The sequence below is a fragment of the Struthio camelus genome, chromosome 24 (genome assembly GCF_040807025.1).
Source record: "Struthio camelus isolate bStrCam1 chromosome 24, bStrCam1.hap1, whole genome shotgun sequence".
In the NCBI taxonomy this organism is placed as follows: domain Eukaryota; kingdom Metazoa; phylum Chordata; class Aves; order Struthioniformes; family Struthionidae; genus Struthio; species Struthio camelus.
In genome coordinates, this window is record NC_090965.1 from 4,311,267 (window position 1) to 4,326,057 (window position 14,791).

Below are 14,791 nucleotides of genomic sequence, written 5' to 3' on the forward strand. Positions count from 1 at the left end.
CCCTTTGCAAATCGCAGCTGGGCTGCTGGGGACGTGCCGGCTCTGTCCCCAAGCACCCTCACTGTCCCCCCACTTCTCTTCCAGATACTGATGGACCATATCCATGAAGGACCAGACCACACAAGGCAACATTAGAGAGATTATTTTTAAAGATCATTTTATTTTAGTTTATTTTTTTTTAACCAACAAAGAAACCTGTTTTTATGTTTCTTTTATCAGTGTGATTTTAAGGCCACATTTTTTCCTCTGCTTCACCTTTTCACGTGATCACATCTCTGTCTGATCTTGGCAGACAGCCTGGGATTCGCTTCCTGCTTTGATGTGGCTGAAGCCACCGGTGGCTCTCAGCCCTCGCTCCCAGAAAGAGGTTTCCGTTCCTGGCATGTGAAGGGCGATTCATTCCTGCAGTTGTTGTTGTTATTATTATTTTTTGACCTTTCCAGCCCGCATTAGTCTCAGTTGGGATACCTGCAGATACGGAGATGCTGTTCTACCTTATCTTAGTTTCTTTCTTTGTGTGGATTATCTGCAACTTCTAAATTGCCTTAAAGAGCCCAGTTTTAGCTGCTAGATCAATGCTCCTAAAGCTGCTTGGGAGCAGAGTGGCACCTGCTGGCCACCTCGCGAATAGGTGACTGTCCCCAGCTCAGCCAGGGGCCTGGCACAGAGAGGGCCGGTGACCTGAGTTGGGTGTCTGGCTGGGTAGGGTCCAGGGTGCTAATCTGAATTCGGACGGGGGTCGCTTACCCAGCATTATCCTCATCTCTCCTAAGTTTGTTTTTTTTTTTTTAGTCAAACTGCACCTTAATTGAGTTAGAAACGTTTCGTTTCCCCCCCCCCCTCTTTTTTCTTTCTTAGAGATGTTTTAAAGCAGGGGAAGCAATGGAGATGGTGAGGTGATGCCCCCAGTTGGGGAGCTGCCTCTCCCACCTGGAAGCGCGGAGGTGCTTTTTGAGGGTTTTTTTTTTTTTTTGAGGGGGGGGAGGTTCGCTTTGCTTTTGAGACGGACGCAGAGATGAGCCTTTTCCCCGCGCTGTCCCCTTGGCCCCGTTGGCGCCGTAACCCGCCTGGGTAATGGCGCAGCTCGCCGTGCCCCAGCCGGGTCCGCGGACCGTTGCGCCAAGCGCTTGGCTCCCCTGCGCCGCCCCGGGCCTCGAGCTGGGCTTTCTCGGCCAGCCTCGCCGCTGCCCCGCGGCGCCTTTCCGCTGCTCCTGTCGCCTCTTTCGTCCCTTCCGCAGGTCTCGCTGGTGACGGCCGTTTCTCTTTTTCCATCTCTTTCAGCTTGTCCCGGGGGGCCGGGGTGGGGGGGAAAGTCCTTGCAACCCAGTGAGGTTTCTCTTTCCTTTTCCTCTCCCCCTCGCTCCATGGCTCTCTGCTCCCCCCCCCCCGCAGCACGGAGACCCCCCGGCTCCGGCGTTTTGCTTGTCCGAGGGGGCTCGTTCCCCCGCCGCGTGCCCTGCCGGCGTCTCCCGGTACCGAGATGTTTGAGATGCCGTGGCGCGGTGAGCCCGGCCCTCGGGGCCCCTCCTGGTGCCGCCCTGGGCTGCGCTTGCTCGGTGGCCACGCTGGTTCCCCGCCGGAGCCCAAAACTCCCTTTTTCTCTTGGCCGGGACTGGAGAAAGATGTAAGCGAGGGTTGTTCGTGGCTTCGATCTCCCTCTGTCCTCCCCTCCCCGTCCTTCTCCTTTGACTTCTTCCTCCCTGCTGTCTCTCGCCCTGGGCTGGTGCCGGGCCGCTCCGTCTCCCCTGCGCCCCGTTTCGGGGAGCGCTAACCTCGCGGGTCCGGGCGGCCCCCCTCGGCCTCCGCGGGGGGCTCGGCCCGCCGGCTGCCCCCCAGCCCGGCGGCCACGTGCCCCCTCGGCGGCCCTGGCCACGCGTAAGCCATGTCGCCCAGGGCAGCTGGGATCGGCGGCGGCGGGCTGGGAGGGAGAGGTTTATTTTGTATATGAATGATTTTTAATGAATGCAATATTAATCCTTGCAGATGAGCAATAAATCATTAAAGTCTAATTAAACTATTAGGAAAACAATTCTCTCGTGCTGTGCGCATCTTCTTTGGAAAGAGCGAGCCAGCGGGGCAGTTTCAGTGGGGTACTGGGTCACATTTGAGCCCCCCCAGCACCTCCAGGCCCCTCAGTTTGGGGTTTGAGCCCCTCTGAGCCCTCCCAGGCCTCTTGATTTGGGGTTTAATTCCCTCACCCCACTCCCTCTATTGCGGTTTGAGCCCCTTTATTTGGGGTCTGAGCCCCCCATGGCCCTTGATCTGGGGTTTCCCCCTGTCGAGGCCCCTCTGCTGTCTCCCAGGCCCCTCGTTTTGGGATCGGGTCCCCTCCAACCCCCCCCAATGGAGCCTCTTCCTCCTTGCTCCAGGTCCGCAGCTCTTCCCCTTCCTGCCACTCCCAACATGGCGGCCTCAACGCGTCGGGCGACGCCTCCCTGGGCTGCGGCAGGGAGGAAGTGCCACTCCCAGCATGGCCGCGGTCACCTATGTGCCACACCTAACATGGCTACCGGGGAGGGGCGGGGCTCGGCGCTTGGGGCCGGGCGGAGGGCGGGGCTCCGCCGTGACGCGCGGCGCCGTGACGCGGCCGGGAGGAGCCCGGCGCCACTCCCAACATGGCGGCGGCCCTGCCCCGGCTCTCCCTGCCGCTCCCGCGAGAAGGGGGGGTGAGTCCTCGCGAGAGCTCGGCGCGGCGCGCGGCCGAGGGCGGCGGACATGGAGCCGGGCGGCGGCGGCGGTGGTGGCGGCGGCGGCGGTGGGGGGGGGCCGGGCGCGGGGCCGCCGCCGCCGCTCCCCGGCAACAACAAGGCCCGCGGCGGGGCGGCGGCGGCGGCGGCGCCGGGCAAGGCCCGCGACCTGGGCCGCCCCCCGCGCAAGGACTCCGAGGTCAGCGCCGCGGCCCGGTCCCGGCGAGCCCCGGGCCGCGGCGTGTGGGGCTGGGCGGCCTGGGCCGCGCCCGAGCGGAGCCGGTTGGGGGGCGGCGGCGGCTCCTCCCGAGCTCGGCGGGGGGACGAGGACGGCGCCGCTCGGCGGGGCGCCGGCTCCTCGTGAGGCGGCTCCCCCCGGGCCGGGGGTGCCCCTGGAGGCAGGTGGCGCCGCGGCGACCCTCGGGCCTTAGGGGCCCTGCGGGGCTCGCACCCGGCTAGAGCTGGTTCTGGTTTTTCCCCCTCTCGGCCCTGCCAGCCCGGGATGGCGACTTTTATTTTCTTATAAAACCCTCCGACCTGGTTCCTTTCCCAGGGAGGCTCCAACCGCTTGACGCCAGGTCCGGACGGCGCGTCCCCTTCCAGGGGCGCTGGCGCTGCCTTTGCGACTTGGCCCGCTGCGGCGGAGAGGCTGCTCTGATACCCTTTCCCCCCCTCCCGCGGTCCGTTGGTCCCTGGCCTGCCAGCGCCTGGGTCCTCGTGCGTGGGCGCTGTCCCCCGAAAGCGCTCGTGCCTGGGTGCAGCTCAGCGGTGGTGGCCGCTTTCCCCGGCGGCGCGGGAGGCCTGCCAGCGCCGGGGCGCCGTGCATCAGGATAGGGCCACCAGGTCTCCCCGAGGCTCCCGAGTCGCTTCCAGCCCTTGCAGGGTGACTCAGCCCGTCACCTGCGACCCCGCTGGCAAGTGAGCGAGCTGCCGGTTGAATCCGCCCCTCGCGCGGGAGCAGATGCCGCAAGAAGCACGAGAGTTGCACTGTGGGTCCGTGCTGATGACTTGCTTAACGGAAACAGATGTTTTGTTCCTGTGAGGCAACTGCTTCTTGCTCCTGGCTCAGTGTTTTCCCAACCTCACTAAAGCTGCCTGAGGTTGCTTCCCTCACTATTCAAATTCTCTTGGCATTTCTCCCTTGCCAGCTGGCTCCGTACTGGGGTGGTAGCCCAGATTTTCGTGCTGGCCCGTGTCTGTAGAAAACAGGCGAGCTTTGAGAGCGCCCCATTTCCATCTGACCTGCTCCCCTCCCGAGATTAAACGTGCCCCGTCTCCTGGTTTATGTTTTGGCCTTTTCCTTTGGAGTCCTGAGGTGTTTTACAGGTGGTGCAGTGGCAGAAACACAGCCTGGCTGAATGCGGCTGTTGGCTACCAACAGCAAGGCTAGGGAGAAGGCACGAATCGAGATGCAGGAGGTGGTTTAGGGGTTGCCTTGGTAACGTTTAAGCTGCCGCTGGTAAATTTTGGATCTCTTAAACTGAAAATACAGTCCTGGACTTGCAGCAGGGTGAGGTGCATTGTGAATGTCTTAGGGATTCTTGCTTTCCTGAAAAATTCTTTAATTTAACTGAATTTTCATTTTACTTTTAGGGTTATTCGGAGTCCCCAGATCTGGAGTTTGAATATGCAGATACCGATAAATGGGCAGCAGAGCTCTCTGGTAAGGGAATTGTCCTGATGGATCGATGAATCAGTCATGATTTCTTTCTTGGTAGCAATTAAAGGAACTCTGTCAATGCCACTATGACTTTGTTGATGTCTTTAAACGCCTCCTTTATGTTAAAAGGGATGTGATGTCATGTAATTAATTCTTTGCCGTATCCTGGGTTTGCGTTTTGCATTTCTCTCATCTTGGTTACAATGGCAGTTAACTTGGCCGGGCTGCTGCTTTCTCTGACAGCTTGGTTGCAGGTTGTTGGAGAAAGAGACCTTTCTTCAGGTTCTTGAAACGGCATCTTTTCTTTGAAAAGGCTAATCTCAAGCTTGACGGACGCTGCAGCTGCATTACTCTGGTGTGAAACACTGCCTAGAAATCGTCTAGCAGTGAAAGCACATAAATCAAAAAAAGAAAAGGTAGAAACGACTGTTTTAGTGTTTAGTAGCAGTTAGCCGTGCCTGGGTAGCCAAGGTTGGCTGCCCAGGCTCTGCCCTGTGGTTTCCCTGCTGTGTCCTGGCTGGTGTCTGCACATAGCTCCCTGAGAGCATGTTGGGAGAAACCTGACTGATTTCTCCGTGCTTCCTTGGCAGAGCTGTATAGCTACACTGAAGGGCCTGAGTTCCAGCTCAATCGCAAGTGCTTTGAGGAAGACTTTAGGATCCATGGTGAGAACCTTCTCTTGTACTTCTCCCCACTTTGGGCAGGAATCTCCTGGAGGAGATGTGCCAGGATAGATGCATTACTACTGCATCAGAAAGCAGGATCCAGGCACTGACGGTCTTCACGTGGTTTGTATTTGAGACTTGGTTGATGTGCGTTGGCTGGGCCCTGGAACGCAGCTTGCTGCATCTGGCTTGTTCAGCAGTCGCTTGTATTAATGTCCTAGATGGTTCATTAATGCTACAGTGGCTGTGCTGGAAAATCCAGGCAGCAGCAAGAGCAGCCAGCTCGTTTTCTATCAGCTGCTGGGTGTCGCTGATGTCTGAGTGCTGCTAAAGCCAGTTCGGATGGGTGTGATTTATCTAGTTGTGTGATGGAAGGCAGGAGACGTCCCTCTGCCCAGACTGCACATACCTTATTTGCAGCCTCTCATGAGCACCTTGTTCAGTGGGGCAGTCCTACTTTCCCTCGTTGTGCATGCTTTGAGTTTTTCTTGTAATGTTTATGTCCAGTAAAGATAGAGGGGCTGTACGTGCCCTCAGCCTGGCTGCCTTGGCTTTTCAGTGCGGGACAAGAGATGGACTGAGCTGGACAAGAACCAGCATCGCACTCATGCCATGCGACTTCTTGATGGGCTGGAGGTCACCGCACGGGAGAAGAGGCTGAGGGTTGCCCGAGCCATCCTCTACGTTGCCCAAGGTACATCACAGCGTTGGGCGGTGGACTCTGTCCCGTTACTTTCTCCATTGCTGAATCTGGGCAACAGATTGGAAACTGTTAGTTTAAAATACTTGAATTCATCATTTTTTTCCTTGTTTCTTTGATGTCACCTGGGATGATTGGAACTCAGCTAACCTCTCATGGCAGCTTTCTTTCAGGTTAGGAGCTTTTTACAGCACTGGGAGTCAAAAGTTTTATAGGAGCTTGGTCCAAAATTTGGCAGTCTTCCATGTGCTGTCCTGGCTCTGCCAGATCTGGGCTGTGTTACCACAAGGGGGCAGTTCTGTCCTCTGCATCTGATTTCTTATCTTAAAATTGTGGACGTGGTTTTCATTCTCCATGCAAAGTTTGCTGGCTGCATGGGAGGGCCTTGGGATTCCTGCGGAGGTTGGATCCAGCAAGGATATTGTTACAGGCACGTTTGGGGAGTGCGGCTCTGAGGCGGAAGTGCAGGCCTGGATGAGGTATAACATCTTCCTGCTGCTGGAAGTGGGGACGTTCAATGCTTTGGTGGAGCTGCTGAACATGGAGATTGAGTGAGTACCGTGGAAAGGTGCTTTTGAAAGGGCTCTGGAGCTCTTCTCTTGGCATGGGTTTTTCTAGTTTGCTGTAGCTGCTTTGTCCACAGTTCCTTGTTTGTCTATCCCTAATCTAATCCCTGCAGGACTGGAATGACTCCCATTGTTTTGGGTAGCTCTGTAATGTATTACACTCAAATTACACAGAAATTCTCTCTGGCTGTGCTGTCTGGCAGCACACACGCACATCTATTCCTCCTCCCTTGACCGTCCTGTTAATTTGAAACTTGTTGCAGCAATATCTGTCCCAGAGGTTGGCTCTGGTGTGTGGGTTGCTCATGGCAGGGTTAAAAGCTCTCGAAAGCCCCCTTGTCTGAGGCTATTTTCCCTCTGCAGTAACAGCGCGGCTTGCAGCAGTGCCGTGAGAAAGCCTGCCATCTCCCTGGCCGACAGCACGGATTTGAGGTATGGAGACAGGGCTTGAGATGAGGAGGCAGTGCTCAGCCTGTGCAGCGGGCAGGTGGCCGATCGGGGAGATGAAAGCAGTGAAGTATGAGGGGGCAGGGGGATATTTTTCTGCTTCAACTTGCAGTTCAGTTGGCAACACTGTGATCATTCTGTTGATCTGTGTTGGTGGTACCTCGTGCACTGTCCCCGCACCAAGAGGCCTTTTGCCAGTGTCTGAGCCCTGATCCCCTGGGTGGGGTGGGTGAATTGAAACTAGCTGCAATCTTGGCAAATCCAGACCAGTGGGTGCTGGCAGCATCTCTGTAACCCATCTTGACCTCGTATCCTGTGGTAATTGGCCTGGCCTTTTGCTCTTTGCAGAGTGCTGCTGAACATCATGTACCTGATTGTGGAGACGGTCCGGCAGGAGGCTGAGGGAGATAAGGCGGAGTGGAAGACCATGAGACAGACCTTCCGAGCAGAGCTGGGTGAGGACCAGGGTGCCTGGGGGAGATAACGGGATGGAGGTTACCAGGAGGTGAAAAGCAAGAGAGTGAGATGGTAGTTGGATCTGGGCTTCGGTTAATAGGAGCTGGTAGCGTTGGGTTGGTTCCTGCTAGGTGTGGTGTATCTGGGCTGAATCTTGCTGGAGGGAACGAAAGAGGTGAGTGAAGGAAGCCAGCCAGCCAGCCTTTTCTACTTCCTCTCTCCCTGGGGAGGAGCCTTGAATGTTGAGGCTGTTATTTCCTGTAGACACAGGCGTAAGAAATTATGGAGGGTACCAGACCTTGGAAAGATAAGAGCTATCTGGAATGAAGGGAGGGCATCAGAAATGGCAGTCATTCTCCTGTGTCACCCCCTGCCCCCAAAGAAGTGCAGAGGCTGGTAGTGCTGGTGTGCAGGAGGGAAGCTGTGAGGTGCCAATGTGAGGGCAGCCTTGCTATATTGTTGTCATGTGAATCCAGGAGCCCCGCTGTACAACAACGAGCCCTTCTCTGTCATGCTTTTTGGGATGGTGACCAAATTCTGCAGTGGCCATGCTCCACACTTTCCCATGAAGAAGGTGCTGCTCTTGCTCTGGAAGACTGTGCTGGTAAGAGAGAGGCTGTGGAGTGCGCCAACATACATCTTAGAATTTTACCTTTAACAGAGGAAGGAAGTTCTGCCCCCATGCTGGCTGTAGTTGTGCTGTCCTTGCTTTCAGGCACAAATCTGGGTAGTTGTGTGCTGTTAAAGGCCTCACAGGCTTTTCACCCTGTAGGTGAGCACTGGTCTCTAGAGCTAGATTCCAAGGTGCAGCCAAAGCAAAGTCCTGAGCTTGGGTCTGTGTAAAGGAAAAGGTCCGGAAAAGGGCCAGATACCTCTGCTGCAGTTACCCAAGGAGCCTCCTGTCTCTTTGGTCTGTCACAATGACAAGAGCAGTATGGGGGGAGACAGGTCTTATTCTATCCTGTGGAGAAGGATTTGGGACTCTTGGAGTGTGGATTTGGGAAGGACAGGTGGAGAAGCCCTTGATACTGTGTGTCGAGGAGTCTCCCGGGCTCAGGATCCCATGGTCTCCCTTGCAGTGCACCCTGGGAGGCTTTGAGGAACTCCAGAGCATGAAGGCAGAGAAACGGGAGATCCTGGGCCTCCCTCCGCTCCCAGAAGACAGTATTAAAGTGATCCGCAACATGAGAGCTGCGTCTCCACCGGCATCGGCCTCTGACCTGATTGAGCAGCAGCAGAAGCGAGGCCGGCGGGAGCACAAGGTGAGGCTGGAGCACAGGTCTGGGGACAGTGACGTTAATCGGGGGACAACTGGGCCTAGGACGCCAATCTTGGAGCAACTTGTACCCAGGGTATTTACCTGCCAGGTAGTGAGCAGTGGGACAGAAAAACATGCAACTCCCACATGCTTGCTTCTCTCTCTCCCCAGGCTTTGATTAAACAGGATAACCTTGATGCCTTCAATGAGCGGGACCCTTACAAAGCTGATGACTCTCGCGAGGAAGAGGAAGAAAACGATGATGACAACAGCCTGGAAGGAGAGACCTTCCCCCTTGAACGTGATGAAGTGATGCCTCCCCCCACCCAGCATCCCCCCAGTGACCGTATCACCTGCCCCAAGGGGCTGCCCTGGGCCCCCAAGGTCCGGTGAGTCTGTGGGGACCGCATCTTGTCAAGCTGTGGGGAGAGCTGGAGTGCCTGGCTGGGGAAGACAGTGGAGGTTGTATAGTCCATCATTGTGAACTTCAGCAAGGGGTGCAGCGAAGATGTCAAGGCTGGGGAGATCAATCTGATGGTCTCTTTGGTTGCTTTTCTTCTGGTGGGGTGGGCTTGGCACCGGCTCCTTCTCCTGACTGTGATAGATATTATTTCTGATGCCCTGTGCCTGGGGCTCTCTTGTACCCAGCAACAGGGGGAATTTAAGCTGACTGGAAGATGCAGTGTCTTCCTCTTGTGTCCCTTTCCTGCAGAGAGAAAGACATTGAGATGTTTCTGGAGTCCAGCCGCAGCAAGTTCATTGGCTACACTCTGGGCAGGTAGGTTTCTGCATAGCCAGCTTGGGGAGCTGCTGGTTTCAGGGACTGTGGCAGAGCCCGCTAGTGTGCGAGCTGTCGTCACCCTCCCCTTGCCGGCAGAGAAATCCTGAACTCGCCAGCTCCTCTCAGTGGCGGTTTCTGATCTGCTCGTGGAGGTGGCTCAGAGTTTGCTCCTGAATACCCCCAGCCTGGCTCTTTCCCTTCTCTCTAGTGACACCAACACCGTGGTGGGGTTGCCCAGGCCCATCCATGAGAGCATCCGAACCCTGAAGCTGGTGAGCGTAGTAATGAGTTTCTCTGATCTGTCTTTGTGCGGGTGCCCCTTCCCCAACCCACTGTGCTGAACACAAGTCAGGGCAAGTGGTTCGTTTTCCTAGCTTCTTTCTGCCCAGCTCAGCCCTGAGAGGTCTCAAGTTTTCATCTCTTGCCTGGTCTCCCAGGCTGTCTAAGCCGCTTTCCTCCCTGGCCTTCTTTACTTTCTTACCTGGAGTTGCCCCAGAGGTGAAGCCAGCATCTACCGCCCTCCTCTACCACCCTGTTCATCGGATCAGGTCACCAATGTTAGATGCCTGATGGACAGGAATGCTGAGGGTTTCTGGAGGGACCTATAAAGAGGATGGGACGGAGCAGGAAACCTTGTCATGCTGGGACAGGTCCAAGATGCACCGTGGGGCAGGTTGGGGTGGGTGGCATTACTGGGGGGCTCTGAGCTCTGTAGCATGTTCCCCCTGCCCTGTCTCCTTGCAGCACAAGTACACATCGATTGCGGAGGTGCAAGTGCACATGGAGGACGAGTACCTGCGCTCTCCGCTCTCAGGGGTGAGTGTGGGGATGAGGATGGGACAAAGCTCCCTGGAGGGGAGCTGGGGGCGCTTGGTCCTGCCAGGCCTTCTGGCCATCGGGAGGGTGGAAGTTTGCTCTGTGGCTCGCTGGGGAAGGAATGATTTCTCCAAGGGTAGAGTGAGGTTGTGCTTGGAGGCATTGAGTAGGAATGAGAAGTATCTTGGCTGTGTGGCCTACCTTGGGATCAGAGAGCCTGAGGCTGAGCCAGGTCCACGCAGCTGGTGGCTGCTTTTGGTATGAGGTTATCTTGTCTCTCCTGGCACCAGGGGGAAGAGGAAGTGGAGCAAGTTCCTGCTGAGATCCTGTACCAGGGCCTCCTGCCAAGCCTGCCACAGTACATGGTGAGCTGGGGAGCCCTGTGGGACCCCTGGGCCCTCCTCCATCCCCCTTGGGCTGTTCTAGGGGTGCCTGGTCCTGGGGTCTCCCTGTGTTGCTCTGTCCCTTTTCAGTGATGTCCTCCAGGTTGTCTTCTCTCCCAATATATGTAACCCTGTTGCTTCATCCTGTGGTGGGGAGGAAGGTCTGTGGCTGGTTTTCCCCCATCCCCTGGTCCAGCTCTCCCTTCTCCCCAGATTGCTCTGTTGAAGATCCTCCTTGCTGCAGCCCCCACTTCCAAAGCCAAGACGGACTCCATCAACATCCTGGCAGATGTCTTGCCGGAGGAGATGCCGTAAGTGACCGTGGAGGTGCTAGGTGGCAACAGAAAAGGAGGAGGGAATGGGTTGGAGCAGGCAAGCTTGCAGGCTGGAGCTAGGCTTGGCCTTGTCCAGCTTATGAAGGTCATCTGCCCTGTCTCTGTTTCCTAGAGGTTCTATTTTCCATTGGCTACAGGATTTGCCTTTGCTGATCGTGGTGTCCTTATGTACCGTTCAGCAGTGTCCGTGCTGCTCCCCAGAGGTGGCTGCCTCTTGAGGGCAGGGAGAGTGGGTCCAAGTGCTGCATGGATGGGTTTGACTGTGTGTTTTGGGGGTGAAACGTAGCCAGTGACCACTATTCGTTTGTTAACCTGGGACTAAGTGACAGGAGGCGCATGGAAGGGAAGGGTGCATCAGATGTTCCCTAGGGCTGGCTGGGTGTGGGCAGTGTCCCAGCCTAAGGGCACTGTCCTCTCTCTCTGTCCCTTAGGACCACAGTGCTGCAGAGCATGAAGCTGGGGGTGGATGTCAATCGGCACAAGGAGATCATCGTCAAAGCCATTTCCGCTGTGTTGCTCCTCCTGCTCAAACACTTCAAGCTGAATCACATTTACCAGGTGAGGTGGGCCAGAGTCCGACCACCCCGCCACGGGGCTTTGGGGGTGGGGAGCACCCAGGATGGGTCCCCGCTCACCTGCCCACCCTGCCTTTCCTCCCAGTTTGAGTACATGGCCCAGCATCTGGTCTTTGCCAACTGCATCCCACTCATCCTGAAGTTCTTCAACCAGAACATCATGTCCTACATCACTGCCAAGAACAGGTAGTGGAGGGGGGCTGGCCACCCATGTCCCCTCCGGGGGTGTTGCAGGGAGCCCAGCTGGGTGTGGGGTGGTGGGTCCCTGCTTGCCTTGCTCCCTCTGTGGTCTCCCCCTAGCCGTAGCTCGGGTGCGGGCGGACACCCGGGAGGTGCTTGTTGCAGCCCATCTCCTGCAGGCGGGAGGTGGGAGGCTGTATCACCCCTACGCCAGGTAGAGTCTGTGGAGCAACGTGACGCCTCCCTCTCCTTTCCACAGCATTTCCGTCCTGGACTACCCATACTGTGTGGTACACGAGCTGCCGGAGCTGACGGCGGAGAGTCTGGTAAGTCACTCCATTCTCTTCTAGGCCCCGGTGGCTTGGGCAAACTGTGCAGGCTGGGATGCTTCTCGGAGGGGATCATAGGGGAAGGAGAGGACGGAGCTGTGGCGCCTTGCCCTGGCACCCTCAGCGCTTCTACCCACAGCTCTTGAGACCTCTGGGGGTTCAATGGGTGCAGCACCTTCCCACTGAGCATTGGGGTACGGGGGCTGGCAGGTGTCTCCTGGCAGACAGATACTCAGTGCTCCTTTGGGCAAGGGTCCTAAGAGCAGAGCAGCCCCTCTTCTTCCTCCCCTCATCCCCGCTCGAATCTCTTGCTGTCCCTTCAGCCTCTGCTTTCCCTGCAGGAAGCTGGGGATAACAACCAGTTTTGCTGGAGGAACCTGTTCTCCTGCATAAACCTCCTGCGCATCCTGAACAAGCTGACCAAGTGGAAGCACTCTCGCACCATGGTGAGGGCTGGGGAACCCTGTTGGGGCTTGACCGGGCCAGATTGGACTGTCTCAGGGTGCCTGGACTGGGTGAAGGGGCTGTGGATACCCTGGCTGCACCTCATGTGTCACTCCAGGCCTTGCTGAGGAGTGGGGGCAGCGGTGGGGGTGGCTGCTTGGAGGCAAGGGAGGGTATGCGGAAGGGGAGAAGGGAAGGCACCAGCGTGGGTGTGTGCACGCTGTAGGAAAGGGGGGTGTGTGTGTGTGCGTGCATGTGCTGTATGAAGAGGTTGATGTGTGTGTGCGATAGGAAGCATTTGAGTATCCGTCCCAGCCTTGTCAGCTCTCATTTCCTGCTTGCTGGCTGGCTTTGCCCCACAGATGCTGGTCGTGTTCAAGTCAGCACCCATTCTGAAGCGGGCACTGAAGGTGAAGCAGGCCATGATGCAGCTCTACGTGCTGAAGCTGCTCAAGGTGCAGACCAAGTACCTGGGCCGGCAGTGGAGGAAGAGCAACATGAAGACCATGTCGGCCATCTACCAGAAAGTACGGCACCGTCTGAACGACGACTGGGCTTACGGCAATGGTACGTCCAGCAGCTGCTGGAAAACGTCCTGCTACCCAGTGCCCTTCCTGCTCCACGCAGTGACACCTTTGAGCCCAGAACTGTCCCCTTGCTGCCTAGGGCCTATGCAGCCCTTAAGTCTGGGCTGTGAGGATGGATTTGGGGTGGCAGTATTGCAGGGAAGAGGGAAGGGGCTGGGGATGGGCAGTGAGAGAGCTGTTGGCAGCTGCCTGCTCTGTGCCCCCGTATGTTGTTCGTTGTGAGGGCTCAGAAAACTTTGGCCTCTGGGGTTCAGGTTGGGTGAAGGGCCCCCCAGACAGCTCCTCTCTGACACCCCTTCCCTCTGCCCAGACCTGGATGCCCGACCCTGGGACTTCCAGGCTGAGGAATGCGCCCTGCGCGCCAGCATCGAGCGTTTCAACTCGCGCCGTTATGACCGGGCGCACAGCAACCCCGACTTCCTCCCTGTGGACAACTGCCTGCAGAGCGTGCTGGGCCAGCGTGTGGAGCTGCCTGAGGATTTCCAGGTCAACTACGACCTGTGGCTGGAGAGGGAGGTCTTCTCCCGGCCCATCTCCTGGGAGGAGCTGCTGCAGTGATGGCACCACTGCGAGGACGACAAGGGAGGCAGGAAGGGGGTCGTTCAGGGAGAGACTCGAGCCTGGCCTGGGCTGGGCGCTGAGGATGCTGCGGCCCCTCTCCAGCCGTGAGCTGAGGGGCAGGGGGGTGAACTTGAGGGTGCGAGGCTTGGAGGGCTCTCCAGGTGCCTGGTTGCCCTGTGGCAGAGTTAGGAGGAGGCTTGGGTTGGGATGGATCCTCATCGAGGTGCTGTCCTGCCCCTCTGCTTCCTTCCAGGCTGCGCCAGACTCGACCCCATGCCGAGGGTGGAGGTTCAAAGAGGTCACGGTGCTCTGGGTGTTACATGGGAGAGACCTTCTGTGTGCACCCCAGGTTGATCCTTTTGGCTGTAGTGTTGCAGTCACCCTCCTGCCTTTTCTAACCAGTTGGAGCTGAGAAGGACAAGTAGCCAGTGGCACAGGGAGCGGGGCAAATGGGGGTGAGGGTCCCTTTGGTGCTGCTGTGGGACATGGGGAGTAGGTAGCCACGGGCCGCCGTGGCAGTAGAACCGTGTCTGCCCCCTCTCCAGACCCGGCGTGGGGATGCAGTGGCCTGGTCTTGCCTGCATCCGGGTGCTGGGGGCGCGGTGGCCGTGGGGTGGAGGGGCTGGGGCTGTCCCCCTTGCCGAAGGGCCAGGGAAGGCTGGGGACTGCAGTCTTCCCTTGACCCACTAGGTGGGGTGGATGAGCTGTACATACATATATATATATATATATATTTATATATATATATACATATATACACACACACATACACGTGATATCTCTGAACTGAGCGTGTTTGGACTTTGTCTGCGTCCCCATTGCTTCTCCCAGGGAAGCAGCAAAGGGTAAATCCAATGACGGGACTAAACTGATACTTAATTTTATCTTTAATACTTATCTTGCAACAAAAGCTGTTGGCTTGGTGAGCCAAGAGCGTATTGTCTGGGGGAGCTGGAGGGGAGCGGGCAGGAGCTGGCCGGTACAAGCAAGTGCCGTTCATGCTTCTCCAGGAGCAGGTCGGGCTGTTTGCAACCAGCCCTGAAGGCAGGACTGTGGGGACTGAGCCTGGGCGATGCTGGGGGGAGCCTTGCCCATCCCAGCCCGAGCGAAGGCTGGCAGCAGGGACTAGGGAAAGGATCCATTGATGGTCCTCTCCCTGTCCCCAAACTATCTTGGGGACTGCCCTGGTTATTTCCGACACCATTGTGTTGGTGGTGTAACGGGGACTTTCTTCACCCCTTGCAAGAAGATAACGGTTGTGTCTCAGCTTGCTGCCAGCCCTTTCCTGGGCCCAGGGGAGCAGCGTTTCTGGAGCTGGGCCGTGGGGAAGAAGGCAGCCCCGAGCCGGGGGCTGCTTTGGC

General features: G+C 57.2%; 2 protein-coding genes across 7 annotated transcripts in view; both read left to right on the forward strand.

The window, feature by feature from the left end:
* The window catches only part of AHCYL1 (adenosylhomocysteinase like 1), a 29,435-nt gene extending 27,406 nt beyond the window's left edge, over nt 1–2,029 (forward strand). For all 6 annotated transcript variants that reach the window (XM_068918184.1, XM_009672532.2, XM_068918183.1 and 3 more), the window contains exon 17: nt 85–2,029. In XM_068918184.1, the coding sequence (XP_068774285.1) occupies nt 85–91 (7 nt within the window). In that variant the 3' untranslated portion in view covers nt 92–2,029. The remainder of the gene's footprint in view (nt 1–84) is intronic.
* A 555-nt stretch (nt 2,030–2,584) lies between these two features.
* STRIP1 (striatin interacting protein 1) lies at nt 2,585–13,562 on the forward strand. The gene is made up of 21 exons (XM_068918368.1): nt 2,585–2,666; nt 4,281–4,350; nt 4,938–5,012; nt 5,572–5,706; nt 6,143–6,263; nt 6,642–6,710; nt 7,074–7,180; nt 7,658–7,785; nt 8,261–8,443; nt 8,611–8,828; nt 9,152–9,217; nt 9,429–9,492; nt 9,965–10,036; nt 10,327–10,401; nt 10,633–10,730; nt 11,186–11,312; nt 11,415–11,515; nt 11,769–11,835; nt 12,180–12,284; nt 12,645–12,849; nt 13,180–13,562. The coding sequence occupies exons 1-21, from the start codon at nt 2,616–2,618 to the stop codon at nt 13,425–13,427; spliced, it is 2,385 nt and encodes a 794-aa protein (XP_068774469.1). The 5' UTR covers nt 2,585–2,615; the 3' UTR covers nt 13,428–13,562.
* The last annotated feature ends 1,229 nt before the right edge of the window (nt 13,563–14,791 follow it).